The sequence below is a fragment of the Vigna angularis genome, chromosome 7 (genome assembly GCF_016808095.1).
Source record: "Vigna angularis cultivar LongXiaoDou No.4 chromosome 7, ASM1680809v1, whole genome shotgun sequence".
In the NCBI taxonomy this organism is placed as follows: domain Eukaryota; kingdom Viridiplantae; phylum Streptophyta; class Magnoliopsida; order Fabales; family Fabaceae; genus Vigna; species Vigna angularis.
Window position 1 is genome coordinate 5,668,299 of NC_068976.1, and position 24,168 is coordinate 5,692,466.

At 33.4% G+C, this 24,168-nt stretch overlaps 4 protein-coding genes across 7 annotated transcripts; 1 reads left to right on the top strand and 3 right to left on the bottom strand.

Moving 5' to 3' along the window:
• Positions 1-245: 245 nt before the first annotated feature.
• LOC108337777 (uncharacterized) lies at positions 246-889 on the top strand. Its single transcript, XM_017574370.2, has one exon. The coding sequence runs from the start codon at positions 335-337 to the stop codon at positions 662-664; it is 330 nt and encodes a 109-aa protein (XP_017429859.1). The 5' UTR covers positions 246-334; the 3' UTR covers positions 665-889.
• Positions 890-1,422: 533 nt separating this feature from the next.
• LOC108338340 (chlorophyllide a oxygenase, chloroplastic) lies at positions 1,423-6,572 on the bottom strand. Its single transcript, XM_017575148.2, has 9 exons — positions 6,415-6,572; positions 5,585-5,809; positions 5,256-5,360; positions 4,848-5,123; positions 4,274-4,421; positions 3,933-4,117; positions 3,683-3,795; positions 2,935-3,229; positions 1,423-1,920 (listed from the first exon to the last, which is right to left on the bottom strand). Exons 1-9 carry the CDS (start codon positions 6,487-6,489, stop codon positions 1,738-1,740), a joined length of 1,605 nt encoding a protein of 534 aa, XP_017430637.1. The 5' UTR covers positions 6,490-6,572; the 3' UTR covers positions 1,423-1,737.
• Positions 6,573-9,318: 2,746 nt separating this feature from the next.
• On the bottom strand, positions 9,319-18,849 carry LOC128197951 (DEAD-box ATP-dependent RNA helicase 39-like). 4 transcript variants are annotated; one of them, XR_008250708.1, is made up of 6 exons: positions 11,612-11,772; positions 11,431-11,525; positions 11,016-11,331; positions 10,040-10,136; positions 9,749-9,925; positions 9,319-9,628 (listed from the first exon to the last, which is right to left on the bottom strand). XR_008250708.1 is itself a non-coding variant. In XM_052880888.1 (6 exons), the coding sequence occupies exons 4-6, from the start codon at positions 11,151-11,153 to the stop codon at positions 9,542-9,544; spliced, it is 606 nt and encodes a 201-aa protein (XP_052736848.1). In that variant the 5' UTR covers positions 11,154-11,196; positions 11,284-11,331; positions 11,431-11,525; positions 11,612-11,772; the 3' UTR covers positions 9,319-9,541. The 4 variants fall into 4 exon arrangements, 3 of the variants coding, with proteins under 3 accessions (XP_052736848.1, XP_052736850.1, XP_052736849.1); XM_052880888.1 differs by having other exon boundaries at positions 9,749-10,129; positions 11,016-11,196; positions 11,284-11,331; XM_052880890.1 differs by having other exon boundaries at positions 10,040-10,129.
• Positions 11,802-12,332, bottom strand: LOC128197804 (zinc finger BED domain-containing protein RICESLEEPER 3-like). The gene has a single exon (XM_052880602.1). It carries the CDS (start codon positions 12,330-12,332, stop codon positions 11,802-11,804), a length of 531 nt encoding a protein of 176 aa, XP_052736562.1.
• Positions 18,850-24,168: the final 5,319 nt, after the last annotated feature.

Genomic DNA, 24,168 nt, shown 5'->3' on the forward strand with positions numbered 1-24,168 from the left:
AGGAGTCATCAAAATATATTTAGGAAATCTTATTCCGAAAATCTTATGAAGAAAGTCTTATTCTTGAAAATCACTTTTTTAAAGGGTAAATTGATATTTTGAAAATTTGGAGGTACGAGAAAAAATTATGGGAGTACATAAAGCTGATTGCAGAAGGCGGTGACCCACCTATACAAGGCCCACATCGAAAGTCCAAAGTTGAAGAAATCTTAAGAAACCTCCAGAGAATCGAAATAGCGTAAGCTAAAATTTTCTCAAATTTATAGTAAGAAAACACCAATTTCGTTTAGAACAAAGAACAAAAGGTGAAGTTTCAGAGGGTTAAGTTTGAGCCATGTTCTTCTTCTTCGTGGGAGGGTTACAGCAAGAGGTGCGACAGGTTCTGAAATCCGGTGTGAGCAAGTGCACGTACTGCGGCAGCAGCGTCGATCTTGTGAACACCGAAAAGGTTCTCAAGCTCTTCTTTGTTCCCGTGTGGCGGTGGCCGGCTAAGGATCCTCTCTATCATTGCGCCTATTGTAAGAACTTCTTCCCCTACAATTACTCTCTGCCGCCCGCCGCCGAATCGCCGGAGGCGGTGGCAGAAGCCTTGCGCTGCCGCTTCTGCGAGCGCGCGGTGGACGCAGACTTCCGATTCTGCCCCTTCTGTGGATCCGAACTGTGAACGTAAAATTGGGAGAGCTTTGGGGAAAATTTGAAGCGTAATAAATGAAATTGTGGAATTGTTGGTTGTTATGTCCCATACTATGATCGTTTTTTTTTTCTGAAATTGGATAATAATTTGGGAACTTGTACATGAACGCAATATGCCTATGTTGCGCGGAAATTTTACGTTAAATTTGTATTTTCCATATTGCTTGATTTAGCAATAATGGGTTATTTCTTTCAATGTGTTGAAAAGATTTATTTATTTTTGTTTCGAATATACTTTTTGTGAAAGTATAAAAAATTAAAAGGTTTAAAAGAGCAGGAGTGTGATAGCCAGAACAAAACCATATTATATCACAAAACCATATTGTAGCTTTTAATAAATATTTATGACGACTTAAATAATGATAATAAAATTTGTACAGGTCTTAATTAAGAGAAGACTAGTGTTGAAACATATCTAATGATGATTTCGATAATGACATTTACTAACAAACACTAAATCATTATAGAATATCATTTAAGTACTTGGCTGAAAAAATATACATAAGTATTTGTTGGAAATTGAGAAGCACGGTCAAATATATGCATTGAAATTAAGAAAGTAACAAAACAAGGTTCGATTTTAAATTTTATGTAGAAATGGTAATCTACTCAAAACCTTAATGTCTTGATCCACTATCCGTGTTTATCTGCAATTTTTTCTAATATCAAAGATCACAACGAAATCATAATAATTCGAACCTCAGATTCAAACACAGTAATAATAAAATATGTCTGAAATTGTAAACCCTAAATTAGATAGCATTGGCATATAAATATTGTTTCATACTACATGCCCTTTTGTTCCAGGGTGAGGTTAAGGCACCAGCTGAGATGGTGCAGATATCACAAGGTAAAAAATGATTGGCACTGTACAGAATTTGAAAAAATAAAAAGGGAAAAGGGTGAAAAGGTGTCCAGACTCTCAAGTATATTTGGAAAGGAACAGCCTCTTATGAATACAAGAGTTCCCGGATGGTGTTGTAGAGATGTAGGCTTGAGTTGCAAAAAGAAAAATTCCTTATTGGAGGATCGAAGAAGCACTGTTTATTCTGTATTTGATGTATATGAGGTGAATGGTAGTTGTTTATCTCCTCGCTCCAATGCATCTCTCCATATTCTGTATCTCACCCCAAGCTTATCATAGGGTACTGGAAAATTCCATACATTTGCTCCATCGTTCATTCGTTCCTGTTGCCCCACCACTAACCGCAGATCCTCATTTATAACCTTTTGGTACATGAACGTCAAAACACCGATTAGTACAACATGGAGAAGGAAAAGATAACATTTGTTTAAGGACAAAACTTACATAAACTCTTTCATGTTCTTGTTATTAACTTGTGTATTTAAATGATGACACATGTGATTTCTTTTCTTTTGCAATCTACTGCTATCCACATATTAGTTGAGAACATGATAACCAGAGAATTGTACTTTAATAAATAATCAATACTAAAAATTCAAATCACATCAAATATTGTGTTATAGGAAGAATAGTGACAGATTTTTAAGATTTCCTAGAGGCAAATGCACATTAAGGATTATATGGCAGCAAGATTTTTTATTTCGAGATTTCTTATTTTATTTTTTAATATATAAAAAAATAATTTTTCCCCATTTTCTCGTATTACAACTGTGATCAAAGCTCGACTATTCTATTTCAAATTTGTTTTTTCATGAATTAAAATGTATATCATGTCCGTGTGTTCTAAGTATTTTCATATTTCCTATTTCAAAATATAACTACTTTGTAAAACCTTGTGATATTTTACTTTTGTGAAAATGTTATAATTATTGTTTATTCCCACGTGGAAAAGTTTTGCTAGTAGTGTATTTATCTTAAGCATGTTTAAATAACCCAATTTATGAGGATATCTGCAGCAAAAGCCGGTAGTCCTCTAGACATAATTTAATTTTGGGTAAATAATTTTATTAGTCTCTAAAAATATTAAATTCTTTCACATGGATCCCGAAAGCGGGAAATTCCAAATAAACCCCTGAAACTATGACTGTTTTATTTAAGTCCCTAAACTTAATTAATTGCTGTCATTTTGGTCCGAAAGATATGTTATATTATACTAAGATCGGATTGAAGCCTTGAAGCTTTTATTAATTTCTTTTGGTTAAAGACAATAAGCACGCGCAACCCTTCCTACCCTTTTTATCTTATTCTGTTCTTCCTCCCAAACTCAAATTATCGAACATAGTTAAATATAGATTCATTGTTCGAAAAAACTCTACCTGGTCTGCGAAATGCCTCCATAGATACTGAATAAAAGGTATATGCTTAAGCAGGGGAGCGAAATCCAGTGACATTCTATATAGCAATCTTGTCTTTTGTTTCGAAGATGGTAAACAGACATGAAGTTGGTGCAGGTGCGTTGAACACTCCCTGATATTTTGTCCCCTCAGTTTCCCAGGCTTTGAAATCCCAATGGTTGATAAAACCATGCAAGGTGGTCGAAACTCCATATCAATAGGATAAGGGTCCCAGTATCCATGCAGGCCAGATGCAGGTGTCAAAAACTTCACCAAGCTGCAAGTTCAAATTCATGCAAGGAGAATGAATAAGCTAGAGCATTAATATTTAAGACATATAACAGAAAGCTGAAATATTACATTCATAACCAATGTAAGATAAAAGTGTTACTACAGTATGATATTGAGCTATTAACCCCAGAAATATACCACTTTCCAATGCATTTGCCATAAAATTGTCAATGGAAAGACTTAGTAGAGGGCATTATTACAACATAATGTATATCTTCAAGAAAACTCCAAGTCTTTACTGAGTAATCATTTTTGCTTTGTCCTAGTGTTACTAGGTGCGTAAAACTTAAAGGGAAGTTGCAGGAAAGGGAAAGAGGATTTTGATCAATTTGTACGAATCTGAATTGAAACATCCCCCAAAGGCATTTTGATCCCTTAATCACTTGTCTTTTCTGAATGACAATTGCTTTTAGTTTTTAATGGTATAAACCAAACAAACCTGGGAACACTCCATCCCTTAGCGAATGTTGAAGTGTGAGTAAAAGGGGCATGGGCAAGATCCAAAAGATTGTCCAAAAGTAAACCATGTTCAATTGGAAGTTCCATCACAATCTGTAACAAGGGAAGAGCGACCAAGTAAGAAGACACATGATTTTTTTTTTTTTTTGTTTTAATCAATCATATAATTATAATTCTTTATCTCGCACTGAACACAATACCTAGTGGAACAGATTCTATCGATAACGTACCTCGGCATGGATTTCAAATCCAGAAGGCGGTAGTAAAGATGGAAGTGTAGCCGTTGGCGGATCATTTCCAGGCCAAATCCAGATCATTCCCTCCTTTTCAAAGCATGGAACTGACTTTATTTTCACATTTAGAAATCGAGTAGATGGCATTTTCTCACATTTTCCTTCAGTGGTATATTCCCAGCCTGATATCCAACCATTTGGTAATTTTAGAGTCTGTAAATTTCAGTGTACGTCTGTAGGCTATATCGTGTCTTGTGAAATTACAGGAAAATTGAAGTATCAACAAGTGCAAACAACTCATACATAGGACATAATAATTTGTTCCAGTCATGACTAACCATGGTAGGGGCATTGGATACGACCCTCATTTACTGAACCCAGGTGCAGAGGACAGGCTCTGTGTGCACAAGTATTCTGGACACATCCAGGCTTTCCATCTTTCCCTCTGAAGATAACCCATGGTTCCTCAAAACATTCTATTGGGATCTGAGATAGAAAAATGGCAAACACACTACTTGAGAATTAACATTTTAGCTTAGAGCATGTCTATCTTTCACCGGACATCACACCCGGTTATCCCCAAGAAAAATTGAAAACAAAAATAGAGAAGCGAAAAAAAAAAAAAACTAATGTGAAATATTGAAACTTTTTTATTTTCTACCAGTCATAATGTGTCACAAAAAGACATTTTAGTAGCCTTCATGGGTATACTCAAATGGGGAGATTAGGATAAAAACCTTAAATTCAGCTCTTTAATAGTTAAGAAAAAGAAAGAGGCAGCCATATCAATCTGAACATTCGCCCAATCTTTATTTTGTTTGATTGAAATAGATTACACAACACAAGAATAGTAAGTATATGATAGATGTTTTTCCAGAAAAGAGAAAGACACTTAGACACATACGCACATACCATTGTATCATCCTTTAGGTCCCTGGAGAAAGCAACAGGATACCAGAAATTCTTCAAGTGGGGATGGTATGACTGAACTGGGCCTGATACGTTCAAGCTTTTCCGTGACTTTCTTCTCTTTTCTGTAGGTAGAGAATTTTCAGACGTACTGGGAGAAGATGATGTTTGGGCAATTTCAGCTGTGCTTCTGTCTTGCAACAGCCTATCATTTACCAATTCTTCCATGTAAGCAAGCTTATCTAAAGCAGTGGTAACCCTTGCTTCAGATATATGAACCTGTTTTTATTCATTTACATAAATTTAATTGCAGATTAGTAAGAAATTGTCAAGTTTCTGCCAAGTTCGATCAATTAAAAAAGTAACTCAGTTTCACGTTGTGAGTGGTCTATCACAGCTAAAATTCTATACCTGTCTGTGTGCGTGTGCTAACTCATCCTGCAACCCAGCTAGCTCCTTTTTCAAGGTGCCAATCGATTTATATTCACGAGCTAGAGGATTCAGAACTTCAACCACCTAAGCTCATAATTTTAAAGGTGTAAATCAACACATGGTGGAAAATGCGTAGGTCAACCAGTAAAAGGGTAAAAAGACGTGTAAACAAAAACCATAATGTACTGACACTAATCTGATCCAGTGACCAAGATTATCAATGTTAAAATTATAAACATCAGGAAACATCATAATTCAGGCATCAAATTAATTCTATACAACAATAACAAAATGAAACCGGTTGAAACCTTTTCATGGAGGAGCATGATTGTGAGCACATCTTGCCGAGCTCGCCAGTCTAAGTACTGAATATCATGTCTTGCAACTTCCAGGGCCTGATATATATCCAAAACCTTCCCTTTATTCTGTGGAATCTTGGATCTTGGATCCTCAACATCAAACAGCGCACCCCATGCATTTTTCTTGTCTTCTTCTCCAAATACAGCAAACACTTTAAATCTACATTTCAAATCCTGAAATTTGACATGCCCCAAAAGCTTTAAGCTAGAGTATAAAGTAACCAGAAAATCAAGCCCCCTTGAAGGAAAACCCTGCTAATATTAACTACTCCTATAGATAACGGTTTAACAAGAGGAACAAGTACGCAACCACCACTAACAAACCAAACCTGTATTAAACAATGCATATTAATGCCATTTTACCCATAATTATACTTCAAGCTACAATTGAGCCTAAACTAAATACACATGCCAACTTCTAATCCTCAACTCAAATTGTGCACACACAAAAAAAAAAATTCTAAAGAAGACTAGGATCAACAAATTTCCCTCCATCTCTACGTTGTAATATACTATTCCAAGGGTAGAAATTAAACAACCACAGATGGTAAACTAAGTTCACTTCATTTAAATGTATATACTTTAAAGAGAAAACGATTTAACATCACCATTCAATCACAAACAGTCGTTGCAAATTATGATTGGTCCAACTTTTAAGATAACTATCGTAGCCTTTTTTCGTTAATTAACTAACTTAAACTTTACTTTTACCATCACCTTAATTAAAAGAAGGCAGCTAAGTAAAGTACAAGAAAACACACATAGACGAAGAACGTTACCTTTCTTGTGTCAAATTTAGAAGCTCTAAGGAAAATTGGAAGAGAGAGAGCTGAAGCAGTGAAGATCGCATTCATGGCGGAGAAGAAAGGAGAGTGGGTGTGAAGAAGAGAAGAGAACCATGAGAAGACATTGACGAGGGAGATTTAACATGAGGATTTTGTTGATAAGAGGTTGGTGTTGCGCGCGATCTCGCTTTGCCTTCCGTGGAGCGCCACGTGGACTCTTGGTTGAAGACGTGGCGGCTGTATCTTCCACATGCTATTCGAACTATCTCGCCAGCGCAGGCCCACACTATCCTCACCGCGCTCTGTTTTTTGTCCTTCCTAGGATTTTGATGTGATGAAAGAAAAATAATAAGAAAGTGTGGCATTAATTGCGGCCAAAGATTTTTGCGTGGGGAACACTAGAAAAGTCCTTCTCCTTATGTGTGTGGTTGTGTTGTGCCTAATGCGATTTACTTTGGAGTTTCCAAGTCACCGAGAGATATTTTAAGGGGCCAAAATATTCTTGTATATTATTCCCTTAATTACACTTAATATGTTCCTATTTTTATTTTTTTTAACTAGTTGGTATTATTTTTTTCTTTTGTGATAATTTATTTCCAATTTTGTCTAACATAGATATTTTTATTTTTCTATTTTTTAAAAAAGAACTACTCAATCTATTTCATTAATATGATATATAATTCGAAATTCACATGTTATCACATTGATATTATCATTTTCATAGAAGAAATGTATTCACTTATTTTTTAAAATAGTGAGACTAGTAAACATAACAAAATTGAAGATATATTTATTGTGTTTTAATTTTATTTTTTAAATTCTCTTAATTAATTAAGGTACTTTGTTAAAATATTAATAAATATTTGAAATATATATTAACTTTTTGTTAACATATTTTTCTTTAATAAATACGTAATATTTTAGTTATGTTGATGTTACAAAACACATTTTTTATTTGTTATGATATGAAGAATTTTACAAAATAAAATAAATTTTATTAAAAAGAATACAATAATATGAAGAATCAAACCAAATCCATAAAATACAAATGCAATTTTAAAAAACTCTAAACAACCCAAAATATAGGTAATTAATATATATTGTGAAAAAATAAATTCAAACTAATAGTTAGAGGCATATAACATAATATTATATGTATGAATTTCTACTCTTCACATCTAAAATAACCAATTTATTAGTATAATGATTTCTTTCTGATAGTCTCCTCATGAAGATGTGCTATGGTGACTAAAGATGTGTGGAAGCAATGGAATGGATAAAGAAAAGGTCTCGATTTGGTGTTTGTGTGATGAGAAAGGTGGTGTTTAGTGACTCTCAAGAGAGTTTGCATCAACTCTAGCGAAAAGTGACTAGAGGAAATCACGTGGAATGTTCTAGCCTTGACTTTGGAGACAAGTAGAATGACTCAAAAATATGACATTTCATTACTAATCTCAAAGTGAAATTACATAGAAGGAAACACCTCTATTTGTAAGTTTAGGTAACCCTAAAGATGTCTTAAAATTGTGAAAGCAAAATCCTAATTCTTCTCCTTGGAGAAAGCTTGCATGTAACCAAATGAAACAAAGAGAACTAGAGAAAGGGGTTGAAAACTAACTTACATGAATGTGGAAATTAGTTGGTCCAAATTGAAGAGTTTGCCACAAGAATCAATTTTATGGTCTCGGTTCTTCAATCAGATAAGCAAAAGAGAAATAAATCTTAGAAAAAAAGTGAAAAAAACTCTAGAAAAATGCTTTCTAAAGAGAATGTGCCTTTTAAAATAATGAAACTCGTTCATAACAAAGTTATTTGTATTAAAATCCTTTAATATTAAAATATTCGAGTCTCACTATTTTTAAACCACTATCACTTTTAAAATTCCATTTTTTAGGTCTTTATTGGCACACTTACCTAAGAAAGTTGTAAAGAAGCATTCATTTTGAGAAACCAAATCATTAAAGCATCTACCAATGTCAAAGCATTTATGAAAGATTGAGTTTTTTTTCACGCTTACCCAATAAAGTTGACAAGTCAAGTCCTTTCAAGTTAATAATGAAGTCTAATCAAATTTGAATTGTTTGATGAGAAATTTTCGAACAAGGGTTAGTAGGCTTGTGATGGTTGATAGTTCAGTACTATAAAAAGGTGGTAGTAATATGTTTAGAAGGTGTGGAGTTGTTTAGTAGAAGTAGACATGGTTTTTCTTGAGGAGATGAATGTTTTCAATTTTGTTAATGGTGGTGTATGGGAGATTTGCATTTTGTACTTTTTCAAATAGGATTACTATCAGTCATATACATCAAATCATTAGAAGTCATTTGTTGGGACCGTGGGAGTCAAAGTTAAGTCATTTGTAGTACATATTCCTCCCAATTTTTTGAAGAATGAGATTCTGACTTCGTTTTCTTAAAGAATGATGAAGATGTTAAACACGTGATTCATTAGCATTCAGTAATAGTTATGATAAAAACGATGTATTTTCATGTAAACTTTATGAAAGTTGAAAAGTTTGACGATGTTTGTAGTTCATATTAGGGGTGGGCAAATCAAAACTAAAATGTACTGCACTACTAAAAACTGTATTGAACTAAAAACTAATTCAGAAAAACTAAACTGCACTAAAAAATAGTTCAGAAAAATTGAACTGAACTGCTTTTGTTTTATTAAACTGTACTGAACTGAACTATACTTAACTGTACTAAACTACACTATAAACTGAACTGAACTACTAACTATACTAATTTTGAACTGAATTATACTAATTTTAACCAAGAACTGCACTAACTATACAACACTAACAACTACAACACTAACTAGTAAAATTGTATTAATAAAACTGCACTTCATCCTGTAAATTAAACATGAGAAGAGCATCATTAATAAAAATCAAAGAACATATAATATAATGCTAAATAAAACTTACAAACTGAAAATAAGTCTTTATAAACTCTTCAATACAAAATAGAACTTCAAATCTCCAGCACATAATCCTTTTCTAAAGACAAAAGGTATTAACACGCCATCACATGTATCATAAAGCAGTAACCAACAAGATTAAACTGTCCTCAGCCATGGTTGAAATGGCCAGAATAGTTTGTAATTTTTTGACAGCAGATTTTCATTCATGATCTTGTAATGGTCTGAGAATTTTATGGATTTCAGGACCAAGGCCACTACCAAGCATGCAATCTGCCTCATCCAACACCTGCTCAAGAAGCATGAAAAAGAGTAGTGTGATCAATGATAGGAGCTTCCAAGAACTGGTAACCTGCGAGCTCTACATAGATTATGACACAAATATTTTTAAGTGATACTAATTACTAACCAAGTATCTTATTTCAGAAGGAACAATGCTGCCCTCTTCAATATATTGAAGAATCTCACAAGGTGTTCCTATCATTAGGCCAATTGAGGCTTGCGACTGCCCATTATCTGGTGAAGCACAATCCTTTGCAGACTTCAATTTTGTGTTATGGATGATATATTTTGCAGCATTGAAGCACTGAAATGCCAATAAATTTTGAAGGAACATGATCAGTTCATAAATACCAGGAAGGTACTCTACAGAACTAAATAGACAAGACGGTGAGATAATACATAGTAGAAATTGAGTCACCTGTGCAGCTTTCTCCTCCGTAGCACAAAGCACGATGGCTTGTGGATGTTTTGAATTTGAACCAAGCAACTCTCCATCCCGTCTTAGCAACTGACAACTGTACAAGTTGACATATTTAATTTACTCCATTTTTTCTCTAAGGAAAATAATAAACATGGTAGGAACAGAACAACAAAAGTAGATAACAGTTATCATCGTTTGTGTTGATGTGATGAAAATGAAGCTAAAAAAATTGTCACTAACTTTATAAGTATTAAATTATTCAACCCTATTAGAGATCTTATATAATCTTGAAATATGACCAAATTATAATATATATATATATATATATGTATATACATATATATATATATGTATATACATATATATATGTATATACATATATATATATATATATATATATATATATATATATATATATATATATATATATAAACATGGGTGCAAACTTGATAGTGTCACCCATTTGTAAAATTGACATAAGAAAACATTTGAAATGGAGATATTTTATAATTTAACTCAATACAATGATTCTAAGATAAATCACTAATTCGATCATAATAAGTTGACTTGGGAAATTTGTTTTCTCTTAGTGCAATTCTCAAGTTAAAAATCAATTTTATATAACAGAGTTCCAATAGATGAGACATACAAGAATCCTTCTATGCCATAACATGGTTGGTTATGAACCAATTTCACTTGACATCACCTTCCAAGTAACAAAATTCTGGTATTTTCTACAAACTTGAAACCCATACCAATACAAATACCAAACAAATAACGCAACAACAATGGTCATATGAACTAGGTGAAATACCAGATAAATAAAAATAAACAAACTACAAAAATTTAAGCCAGCCTGCAAAGTGAATGCATTCCCAAATTTCAGTATCTAGTATCCATTCAACTCAAGGAATTTGATCCTAAGGCTCAAAAGTCAAAACCTTGGAAGGAAAATGAAGAGAATTAAAGTAACCTGAATAAGGGGCAACAAGAAGGCCAAAGTTCTGTCAGGTTCAGATGGTGAACTCGGCAACACACTCTTCCCTTCCAAGATAGCAGGAATAACCACACATTGTATCTCACTGGGAATAAACCCTCCAATCTCCTCCATTACCTCAATAAGGTCCTCACTCACACCCAACTCCTTGAAACTTCTAACAAATACAAAGATCAATATGTCTCTTCTACTGTAAAATAAGCAAGCACATAATTTCTACCACTCTAGTAAAGGCCAAACTCACAAAATCAACTCCGATGGTGCTTATGTAGCTTTCAATGTATGAATCATCCTGTAGCAAAGCATTGAAAAACAATATTGAGCATTTGTGTACTGTTTCCAAGACAAAACAACATGAAAAACAAAGCATTAAGGTTATAGTATTACGCACATGTACTTTAGATAACTAACAAATCGTGGCAAAACTTCAATCATCCAAATTAATAGCAACACTTGAAGGTCCCACTTCATCTTGAGAGGTTATCTCTACAAAAATAAAATAAAATATTTCATAATTTTTTAACACTTAAAATATAAATTAAAAAGTATATAAATTTGTCATATAATCTCACCTTGCTCAAATTTATCAAGTTCTTTAGGATCCTCATCAAAAAGTATAGAGAAAGGTGTTCCTTTTAACCAATCTTGTGTGCAAACAAGCACTTCCACTATTTTAGGCGTTAGGCAACTACGATAAGGACTAACCACTCTTCCTCCTATACTGAATGCACACTCTGATGCTACGGTAGAGATAGGAATGGCTTACACCTCTCGAGCCATGTTCACAAGGATAGGAAATCTAGTCGAGTTGACTTTCCACCAATGTAAAATATCAAGCTCAACTGACTTCATATAAGGTTCAGGATCCTCTCTCAAGTATTTATCAAGCTCTGATATATAATCAAATCTACGTCCTGTAGCTCTTAGGTAGAAACTCATGCCATGAGGATCATCATCATCATCATCTAGTTGAGATTCTTGTTGGCTACTTTGAGAACCCTCCTCAATACCTTGATATTGTTCATAAAGTGTTTTTAAAGATGACAATAATTTTGATTTCAATTCACTAGCCATACTAGATTCAAAGAGGTAGTCAATGAAGTAATTAACAAAATCCAACTTACTCCTAGGGTCAAGCACAACAACAATCAATAATAAGATATTAATTCCATTAGGATTTCCCCAATATTTTTCATACTTGCCCTTCATCCTCATTGCCATCAATTTTATGCTCACATCACTACTCTTAGAATATTGTCGAATCCTTTTACCAATTCCAAACACCTCCTTCATATACATATGACTCGTGACATAAGATGAACCAGAAATGCGTAGGGTAGAGTCATAAAATATCTTTAAAAATGGTAGAATAGACCTCGCATATTCTCAATCTTCTTCTAATGGCACACCATCATTACTTTTGGCCATTTCAACCCCAAATTTCTTATCTTGCATATCTAGCAAGACAAAGGCATCTTTATACTTCAAGCTTGCCTCTAACATTAAGTAAGTTGAATTCCACCTAGTTTCAACATCAAGACAAACAATACCTTTGTAAGAAATTCCCTCTTGTTCAACACATGCCTTGAATCTAGCAAATCTAGCAAGAGAAGATTTCACATATTTAACTGCACTCCGAATTTTTGAAATTGAATCTTTTATCTCTTTTAAGCCATCCTTCACAATCAAACCTAATATATGAGCACAACAACGCATATGAACATATTCTCCCTTCAAAACAAGACAATTCCATGATAACATCCTTCTTTTAAGGTACTGGACCCCAACATCATTTGCGCTAGCATTATCCACTGTGATGCTAAGGACTCGCTTCAATTCCCAATTATTCAAACAAGCCTCAACATGTTTAGCAATGAGCTCTCCTGAATGTCCTGTTGTTTGAGAAAAATTCAAAATTTTCTTTTGAAGTTTCCAATCATTGTCAATAAAATGAGCTGTTAAACTCATGTAATTTAGGTTTTGGATTGATGTCCATGTGTCTGTAGTTAAACAAACCCTCTCACACTGCTTTGATAGAAACATTTTCAACTTTGCTTTTTCCTCTTCATAGAGTTCCCATATTTCACGCCTCAATATAGTGCGGGATGAGACTTCAAATCGTGGTTGCAAGGACCATACAAAGTCACGGAAGTCCTCATTTTCCACAAATCGAAAAGGAAGCTCAGACTTCACAAACATCTTCACCAACTTCATTCGAGATGCATTTTGGTCAAATTTAGAAATAGTTGGTGAAGGGCTAACACTAACTTCTGCAATTGATGATGAAAGCTTTTGCCTTTTGAATGCTTCTCTATTAGGATTTTCTTTACATCTCGCCAAATGATTTCTTATCCCACTTGTTCCCGCCAAATATTTAATCAAATCACCACAATAATTGCATTTGGCCTTCTTCTCAGAATGTGGTTTTTGTTTAGTAAAATGTTCCCACACATCTGATCGACCCTTACTGTCAATACCTAATTTCGTTCGGATTATTTTTATAGTTTTATTGCATTTTGGTTGTCACATATTTAACCTTTTTATTATTCATTTACCTATTTCCTTTTTTAGTTCTATTTATTTTATCTTATTGTTTTTATTACCCTTTTTCTTTATTGCGTATTTTGTTTTTATTCTATCTCTTTTTATTTATTTTACTTTTTTTTCCTTTTATTTATTTATTTATTATTATTTTTTCTCTTTTTTTCGTTTTAATTTTAATTATTATTTTTTATTTTTATTTCTTATTTTTTGATTTTAATTAAATTTTTATCTTTTCATTTTGTGTATAATTAAAAAATTATTATTAGTTAAAAGGTTTTAAAATTAAATTAAATTAAAATATAAAAATAATGAATCAAAAAGTGAGAAAACGGTTTTCTGCGCGAGGAGACAGATTGGCAGGCAAGGACAAGGCAAGTTTTGGGGAGAGCAGAGGCGCGATTTGGTTTGGCAGGAGGCACAGTAGAGGGATTGGCAATTCGCAAAAAGCAATGGAGAAGAGAAAATAAAAAGGGGTTACACAAAAAACACTCAGCAAAAAAAAGGAGAGGACACCTTACTAGACTAGAGGGAGAATCATCCATCTTCTGGGAGAAAAGACCTTACAGAGGAGCCGGACGGGAGAGATCCGTCATTCATCTCTGAAACAAAAAATCTTCAACTTACTCTTCACCATCTGGATCACCCGTGATCAACTCCAACAGCAGCACCTATCATCTTCATCTTTCTTCTTCATTTTTCATCTCCAACACCTCCAACACCCATCATCTTCATCCCTTTCTTCTTCAAACTCATCTTCCAACTATCAAAAACCTCAAAACCAAAGAAGGAAGAAAATTCAACAGTCATCTCTCATACACAAATTGATTCCTCTTTGTCTTCATGACATCCATTCCGCTAGCACAGAGAAATACTTTCGTCATCATCCATTTTTTTTTTCACTCATCTCTTCAAAATTGAGCTGCAGTTAGTTCAGAGGTCCAAAATTTATGTATGAGAATTCAAATGAAAGCCCTTTGAGTCTAGAATCCAACCCAAAAAGTTTCATTGCATTTAGAGCTCTCTTGGAAAATATATGAGCAAAACAGTAAACAAGGTCAGTGCCAGAAACGAAACAGCCAAACCTGATTTCGAAATTATACTGCATCTAGCACAGAGGTCCAAAATTTATGTCTGAGAATTCAAATGAAAGCCCTTTGAGTCTAGAATCTATGAAAAAAAGTTTCATTACGTTTGGAGTTTTGTAGAAAAAATTATCAGCGAAACATTCAGCAAGGGTTAGTGGAAGAGCTGGGACGGCGACACACGGTGACCGTTTTGGCGCGGTGGCCGGTTGGGCGGCGTCTGGCTGCAGCTGGCGGCGGCCGTTTTTAGATGAAACAGTGGCGTGTATACGTGACTGGGTGGAGGGACTTCCGTTGGCTGCCTTGGAAGAGAGACTCTAGGTCTTGTGCTTGAATGAGAAGGTGAGAATCCTGTTCTGAAAAAAAAGAAATGGACCTTGGGCCCGGCGTGGGCTACTTCTTTCTTCCTGCCACATACACAATTCCATTCACACCCCCGTCTCGTTCGGGCTTAAGCCCACTCTGTTTATAAAAAAAATTGGATCTGAGCACACATTTCGGGATGCACCTCCAAATTTCATCATTACACCCCTAACAGGTACAAAGACAAAAAAGAGGAGTTTTGGGCCCAAACCAAAGAGCTTCAATTCTTTTCACACCTATGGTTTTTATCTCTACACTTTTATGCTTATTGGTTGTTTTGTTTTATGCTCTTTAATATTTTTTTCTTTTACTTGATTGTTTTATTTTCATATGTGGTTATGTATGATAACTCCACTCTCGTAGATTGTATCTTATGTTTTGTTAGATTTGTTCATAAAAAAATAAAAAAATAAAAAAATAAAAAAAAAATAAAAGACAAAAAGAAAAATACAAAATTAAAAGATAAATTAAAAATATCAAAAATATGTTTTAAAGGTTTAGACACATGTGTGATCGCACGCATCGTCCTTGTGCTAAAAATCTTTTATCTTTCTTAAGTAAAATTACAAAAATATGTTTTAAAGGTTTAGGCACATGTGTGATCGCACGCATCGTCCTTGTGCTAAAAAATCTTTTCTCTTTCTTAAGTAAAATTACAAAAATAGGTTTTAAAGGTTTAGGCACATGTGTGATCGCACGCATCGTCCTTGTGCTAAAAACCTTTTCTCTTTCTTAAGTAAAATTACAAAAGTATGTTTTAAAGGTTTAGGCACATGTGTGATCGCACACATCTTCCTTGTGCTGAAAACCTTTTATCTTTCTTAAGTAAAATTACAAAAATATATTTTAAAGGTTTAGGCACATGTGTGATCGCACGCATCATCCTTGTGCTAAAACCTTTTCTCCTTCTCATATGAAAATACTAAAATATAAAAACCTTCAAAAAACCAAAAACATCAACACTTTCAAGCAAACAAACAATCTTCCTAGCCAGAACTATGTGATCCTTGATTCTCCACCAAAAGTGGAGATACGTAGGAGCAAGGCTAGTCCTTGTCAGGTTCACTTCCCAAAAATCCAAAATCATTTCCAAACAAATTTCTCAAACAATTCCAAAAGAATTACGTAACCCTGATTTCTCATTTTGAATGAGAATACGTAGGAGCAAGGTCAATCCTTGTCGGGCCCAAAAAACAAAAAAATATATTTTGTTTCTTTAGAGTTTTATTTTAGAGGATAGTTAAACATTTTGAAAACCATATCACATTCGCGTATTTAATTAAAGGTACTGCCTCAGGGCAGGCGTTGTAGGGTGCTAATACCTTCCTTACACGTAACCGACTCTCGAACCCAGAATCTGGTTTTCGTGGACCGTGTCTTATCGTTTTATGGTTTTTCTGTAGTTTTCCAGAATAAACTATGGTGGCGACTCCAAATCTCTTTTTCAAACCCGTTTTCTTTGGATCATCGTCCCGTCGCGATTTCTGGTTGCGACACTTACTATTCTCAGTTGACGATGAATCGATACAAGGAGGTAAATAATCCATTCTAGAAGAATTTGGTGTGAGAGTTTCTACCATTTCTGACATTCACGTCACTACATTAATTAAGAGTTCAATCAAACAAAAGGCAAATTCATCTAAATAATTTCAAACATACTAGTTAGATAAAAAAAGATTAATATCTATTTAGATTTTGAGTTAACAAAAGGAAGAGAAAAGAGGACCCAATAGAAATAAAAAGAAATAGAGTACATCAGTAGACTGCACATCAGCAGTCATAGGATGATGATAATAGTTTATAAGCTTTGGATATGTTTTTAATTTATAGAATTCTAATGTATTCACTAATGGTTTATTTAGCCGATCTAATTTCTTTTTCAATTCTTCTATTTTTAAATCTGTATCGTTTTTTAATCTTAATGAATCTAATTCTTTATGTGGTACGTTGAATAACTTATATATTAGTTTTATAGGTTCTTTATGTGGTATTTATAAATTTTTTCTCTAAAATTTTCTACTTGTTGTTTTGTAAATGTTTTATAATACCAATCTCTCCTTTCTTTATTAAAATTAGCTTCATAATCTTGTCTAATCCAATTTTTATCTATTTCAAAAGTTTCTTCTCTACTTAAAGTATTTAATCTTAAATGTATTTCAAAAGGCAATTTTATAGTGTTCCCCTGTAAACAAAATGAACTACTTGACCAACTTCTACTTTTTATATATACAGTGCTATGGGTGTGCATATCGTGATCACTGTAAACTGAGTTGCCCATACAGTGGAAGTATACAGTGCTATGGGTATGGTATAATTTAGAGTTTACAGGGTAAGTGAGCAATTATTGGGAATCTGTTTTCGAATTTATATTAAAAAAATTAATTTTATCATACTAGTAAATTTCGACCAGTATGTCACATTTTCAAAGTATATGTGTTCATTTTGACTATAATAACATGAACATCAAATAAACTGAATAGAAGACAGAGTGATAAAAAAACCAACCCTTGACTTAGGTTATTTACTCTAGAGTTTTTTTTTTCTGCAAATGAAAATTGGATCAATATGTTGCTGCAGTGTACAATCAAATGACCTTTAATGAGATTCACTTTGTTTAAAGCTTACCACTCTCATTTTTGAAATTGAGCTAGTTTTTAATATGTTAATATGCACAATCTGAAGCGATGGTAACAACACCATAAAGACTGATGTTGCACATTAATGATTTAATTCAATATTTTGTATTCCCATCTGTTTTCATGTATATATCAAGAATAGACTACATGAGTATAAGATAGGGATATTTTGAGTGACACAAACAGAATATAGAATCTTTTTCAGGTGAATTTCTTGGTTGATTCATGTAATCATAAACTCAGTAGTTTATCATAAACTCAGAATATGTGAAGTAGATATATATATTAATGGATAACATAAACTAAATGATCATACATAGGAGTTAGTACTGTATATGATTATAAAAGAGGAATTAATTGTACAATTCAATGTTGATATCATATGCACACAGTGGAGACACTACGAGAGGCATAAGAAGCTGGTTATAGTGCAGTTTCAAAGGTAATTCAAAGGTTTAGTAAAGTTATGCCTATTGATTTATCATATCTAGAACATAAATAATCATAATATTTTGTCCAAAAAAAAGATGTACTAACACCATTTTGTTTATACTCGGCTAAAAATATTCTTGTTTTAGCTTTGAACTGTGAGGTGAGAATAAGTGTCATTTCTGCAACAATTTGTTATTTTGTCTCTGTTTTCTCATATGCTTATCTCCTAAACAACATAACCCATCATATTAAACTCCCTAGACCATTTATTATAATAGTAAAATACTCATGCATATCTGCATCACAAGATGCTCACACGTTGCAGCTTGGAATTCATATCCAAACAGGTAATGCTAACACAGTTTAGGGTAGCTCTCAATGTGAATCCAGCAGGGTCGTGTCTTGTATATTATGCCCACAGATTCTGTGGCTACTTTCTCTGTCTCGTGAACCAATAGGGACACAACCATACCATTTCTTGTATTCTCATACAGATAAAAAAACAAACATTCAATTAAATAGGGTTCACACCAAAAGTTCACAGCAGCCTGGTAAACTCACCTTTGACGAGGGCAGAGTGCAGCAAGTGACGAGCGAACCTTTGATAAACGGGAAGTAACGAGAGGACGACGAGCAGCAAGTCGGCAACGAACCTTCGGAAACCTTCAACGGCGGCAAGCGAAAACTGTGATGGAGAAAGGGAAAAGAAAACCTAATTTTGAGAGAAATTGTGATTGAGAAAAAGAATTGGGAAACTGAAACAGTTAACTGGTTAACTGTACTAGAATAAAAACAGTTCAGTATTTTTAAACTAAACTATTAATAAGTATAATTAAGTTTAAGTAAAATTAGTTTAAGTTTTTTAAGTTTAAAACAGTACAAATAAACTATAGTTTAAGTTTTTTTAATTAACTATGTCCAGCCCTAGTTCATATCCATGATGATGGAGTGACTAATGTAAGTCTTTGGGATATTTTGTAAGTAAGGAAATGCAATATCTTTTCCTTTGTATATTTATGTTTTTTACATACTTGTAATGGTTTAAGTTAGGATAATAAAATTTGTAATTATGTTTTATGAAAAGCTTGTAATGATTTAAGTTAGAGTAATGAAAATTTTATTTACACTTATAATTTTTCATTTCTTAATTCTTTTTCCCATGTACTATTGTTTAATAAATGAAAATCAAAATTTTATTTGAAAAGTTTTATTTCAAAAAATTTTATTTCAAAAATATAATTTAACAAAATTCAAACATATAAATAAATATCTTCTCACTACAAAAAATATACAACTACTCTTTTCTTCTCCTTTTATTTTAATAAAATTAAAAAAAAATATATTATTAAAACTAGTTTAAAATTCGATTTTTCAGAAACGGAATTCTAATTGGTATTCTGATTACCATTCACAAAAACAAAAATTAAAATTCGACTTCTCAAAAATTGAATTCTAACCCTAAATCAAAACTGTGCTATATGTTATAATGCACAGTACGCTAACCCTAAATCAAAACTGTGCTATATGTTATAATGCACAGTACGCTAATATAGGAAATTTTAAAATGAAATTGTACTTCTAAGGAAAAAACCTCGTGAGTACTCATTCCATTCATATATTTAATAATCAATATCATTATAACATAAGCACAATGACATTCAAGACTTCTAAATCCACCACCAAAGACTCCGCAAATTCCGGTAAGAATAACAAAAGTATGAAATTATAATATATATGTTGGGTAAACAATTTATTTTCGAATATCAAATTATTAATGCTACATGAGTAAAATTCCATATGTATAATTTTTTATATAAAATTTCAGTTACAAACCAAAACCAAAGATAGGCACTCCTGGTCTTTACCCGCTACTTACAAGCAAAGATAGGTCAATTGGTCACGTTATTTAAATAATGATACTTTAACAACATTGTTTGACAACATTTTAACATGGGTCACGTGTCAAAATGTGACTAGTCTATATGGAAATAAATTTAGAAAATGAGTAATGACGTTGAAACAGAATTGAGGGCAGTGTTTCAATTGAGGGGGGATTTCAATTTAACTTTTCAGAATTTGAATTTGAGACACTTTTGGAGAGATAAGCCAAGCTCAGAGAGAGAACATGAAAATTTTAGAGAGAGAACACAAGCTCGGAGAGAGAATGTGAACCTTAGAGAGAAGCGAACACGAACCCAAGCCGCCGTTCATGAAACCCACCCACCAACTCATTTTCGTGTCTCTTCCGAGAAGCGTCACGGTCCGCCGGAGTGTCGTCGTTCACGTGTTCGTTGTAACGTCCTCCATCTCAGCCACCGAAAAGTGTTCGTCTTCATTGAAGCGTGGTCGGACTGCCGCTGTTGAAGTTGGTGGGACTGTCGCCGGTGAAGTCAACGTTGTAGGCGCCGCCTTTACGCGTGAAGGAACCATCGAAGTTGGAAACTGCCATTGGAAGTGCGTTTTGAAGGTTGGCTCCGTTCTTTTCAGTAATGCATTTATTGTGTTCATTTGGTATAATTTGTTCAAATTATTTTGGACATTTATGGGTTGTTGTGTTATTTCGGTTTTTTTCGTCGTATGGTTTACTTTGACATGAAGGTGTGTAGAACATTTTGTGGTTGATGTGGTTTTTGGTTGAAAAGTATGAATGTATTGGGTTTGTGGTTGATATTGGGCTATTCAGACTATGGTTTTGTATTATGTTTGGTTATTTCAGTTGTTGTTGGGTTAAATAACATTATTTTATTGTTGGAATTTGTTTGTTGTAAATATGATTGTGGAGTAATTGTTTTGAAATTTATGGAGTTGTGGGATGACATTGAGAAATATGAAGGCAACACAATGCCCACTTACACATCTGTAAGTTATAAAATTTTTAATGTTTTGGAGCTTTGATAGAAATGATGCATTTTATTGATATCTTGTGAACTATTGTCTTTGCAGGAGCAACTGCAACAGGTTAGGGAGAATTATGTTTGTAATTAGATTTTGGATGTGGACAATGTGTGGAGGGATAAAGTGTTGAAAGATTTAGGCACTCTGTAGATGTTGTTGAATATGGATTTTTGCAATGTTATTGATAGTTTGTTTAAAACTTTTTCAATGTGTATTGATGAGGTCTGAATGTACATATTTGTTGGTCAAAAGCTTTAAAGAAATGTACTCGTCACATTTATTGTTAATGAAAATCATTGATCATAATGATCAATGTTTGTCCTTCAATCCCCACAAGATTTGGATGTGATTATTTATGAAATGTTGTATGTACAGGGTTCGATTTAGAATAGACGATGTAAAAAAATTATGTTAATTCTCAAGTCCCCACTTATTTTGCCTTTGTTATTGGTGGTGTTTGTGCACCATGAGTTTTAGAAAGATTGGTTCCTTGGACATATAATTGTATATTACTGGAATAATAATTGTGTCCACGTCACTTTTAAGTTGAAAATATGTGTCATCTTCGTAGTTGACCTGCCTATGCAAAATCTTTGCCTGAAGTCTCCACTTATTTTGCCTTTGGTACCAGTGTTGTTTCTACACCATGAGTTTTGCAAAGATTGGTTCCTTGAGCATGGAATTGTATATAACTAGAATAATAATTGTGTCCACGTCACTTTTAACTTCAAAATATGTTCAGAAATATATTAGGCACTCCAAAATGATTGTCATCTTCGTAGTTGACCTTCCTGTGCAAAACATTTTCTAGAAGTACCCACTTATTTTGCCTTTGGTACCAGTGTTGTTTGTGCAGCATGAGTTTTACTAAATATGGTTCCTTGACCATGGACTTCTATATAAATGGTATAATAATTGGTTCCACATCACTTTTAAGTTGAAGAAATGATGCGAAATAAATTAGGCAGTCCAAAATGAGTGTCATCTTCGTAGTTGACCTACTTGTGCAAAACCTTTGCCTGAAGTACCCACTTATTTTGCCTTTGTTACCACTGTTGTTTCTACACCATGAGTTTTACTAAATATGGTTTCTTTGCCATGAAATTCTATATAAATGGCATAATAATTGGTTCCACATTACTTATAAGTTTAAAAAATGATGAGAAATAAATTAGGCAGTCCAAATGAGTGTCATCTTCGTAGTTGACCTGTCTGTGCAAAACCTTTGCCTGAAGTACCCACTTATTTTGACTTTGCTACCACTGTTGTTTCTGCACCATGAGTTTCACTAAATATGGTTCCTTGGCCATGGAATTCTATATAAATGACATAATAATTGGTTCAACATCACTTTTAAGTTGAATAAATGATAAGAAATAAATTAGGCACTCCAAAATGAGTGTCATCTTCGTAGTTGACCTGCCTGTGCAAAAACCTTTGCCTGAAGTACCCACTTATTTTGCTTTTGCTACCACTGTTATTTCTGCACCATGAGTTTTACTAAATACGGTCAATGGCGCCAGTGAACAGACAATACTTTCGTCAATGGTGGCACTCTGACACTACAACGACGCTTTTCGAAAGAAGCACGAAAATGGGTGGGTGGGAGGGAAGTCCTTCTCTCTAGGGTTCAGGTTCTCTCTAGTACTCCGGTTGTGACTGCATGGGTGGGTGGGTGGGTTTCGTGAACAGTGACACTCCAACGATGCTCTTGGGAATGGGCACGAAAAATGAGTGGGTGGGTGGGAAGGAAGAACTTTTCTCTAGAGTTCGCGTTCTCTCTTTGAGCTTAGCTTATCTCTCTAAAAGTGCCTCAAATTCAAATTCTGAAAAGTTAAATTGAAACCCCCTCAATTGAAACCCTACCCCCAATTTTGTTTCCACGTAATTACCCATTTTCTAAATTCATTTTCATGTGCCCGTGTCAAAATGTTGTCAAGCAATGTTGTTAAAGTATCATTATCTAATGCTACTTTTCCATCAATGAACTACCACACATTACTGTGATTATTAATTATCAAAGTGTAAATATTTGTCACATTCAAATTAATAGAAATTTATACCTATTACATCAAACTCCTTGCCCATCCCCTGTATTATAAGATTGAGTTTGGGTCTTAGTTTCATCGTCAATTTTAAATTTTCTTGAAATTTTTCAAAATTCTTTTTTTCTAATAATGGTTATAATATTTCAAGTTTTAGGGAAACACATATACATGTTGCTATACGTGTATTTTGCTACGGGAAAGATAAAGTAAAATCGAAGGAAAAAATCATACCATGAATAAAATAGTAAAAGTAAGGTTTAAACCCTCGGATGATCCTCGTATTTGTAGGGGAATCTCAAGTGGGTCCTCGTTTTTTGAACTGTCAACATTTGGTCTATATACTTGTAAAATTGAGCTAATTTTGTCCTCTCCATTAAGTTCTAACAGACAGCGTTAAACGGTGATGACATGTTTATGCTAATGTGCATTGTTTGATCATGTGAAATTTTTATTTAAATTAAAGAATTATGACATGACAAAATTGAATATGTAAAACACCTACAGTAATATCTAGCAAAGAGATAAATTAGTCACACTTGTATAGCTTTATGCTCCCCCATCTCCCTGCTTTTGAAAGAAAATAAGAATTTAAATTCATGCATGAAGAAACACCACGATTGTGCTTAGTAGTCTTGAAAACAATTTTGGATTCAGATCTGTTAGAAGGATCGAGACAACATCTTGAAATTTGAAAACAGTAGAAGCCTGAACTAACGTCGAATTGGTTAACTCAAGAAATTTATTACACTTGTAGTTGGAGGAATCTGATTGCCATCAAAAATTTATTTATCATCTAACTCAGTATTACTTTTTATCTTCCAAGTATTGTTTGATTTTTTACATTAGTTAGTCAAATAGTTTCTCTAAAAAGAGAAAACAACGCTAAATGATTGTCAACAAAAGAATTCACGTGCTCATTTATGAGCTTGTATTAATAGTTAGAAGAAAAGCAATGACGTTACATATCTTTTACAAGTGACTAAATATAGCAAATTGTGTTTAGTGGTGACTTTTAAAGTAGTTCAAAACATAATTTTTTTAATGTACAATGACATTATTTTTTAAATAAAGAATTTATTCCCCAAATGCTAGAATCATCTTATTAACAAGAAGTTAAAAAACACGTTTA

Bases quoted from the DNA above. Each gene is read 5' to 3' on its own strand.
- LOC108337777 (XM_017574370.2), top strand. From the start codon at position 335: ATGTTCTTCTTCTTCGTGGGAGGGTTACAGCAAGAGGTGCGACAGGTT.
- LOC108338340 (XM_017575148.2), bottom strand. From the start codon at position 6,489: ATGAATGCGATCTTCACTGCTTCAGCTCTCTCTCTTCCAATTTTCCTT. The intron at 3,796-3,932 runs GTACGTTATCGA...CCCTTGTTACAG, and splicing joins GATTTGAAATCCATGCCGAG to ATTGTGATGGAACTTCCAAT. The intron at 3,230-3,682 runs GTTTGTTTGGTT...TTGAACTTGCAG, and splicing joins AAGGGATGGAGTGTTCCCAG to CTTGGTGAAGTTTTTGACAC.
- LOC128197951 (XM_052880889.1), bottom strand. From the start codon at position 11,153: ATGGAGGAGATTGGAGGGTTTATTCCCAGTGAGATACAATGTGTGGTT. The intron at 10,130-11,015 runs GTTACTTTAATT...TACAGTTGTCAG, and splicing joins TCTTGTTGCCCCTTATTCAG to TTGCTAAGACGGGATGGAGA. The intron at 9,629-9,748 runs GTTAGTAATTAG...CTTCTTGAGCAG, and splicing joins CTTCTGAAATAAGATACTTG to GTGTTGGATGAGGCAGATTG.
- LOC128197804 (XM_052880602.1), bottom strand. From the start codon at position 12,332: ATGAAGGAGGTGTTTGGAATTGGTAAAAGGATTCGACAATATTCTAAG.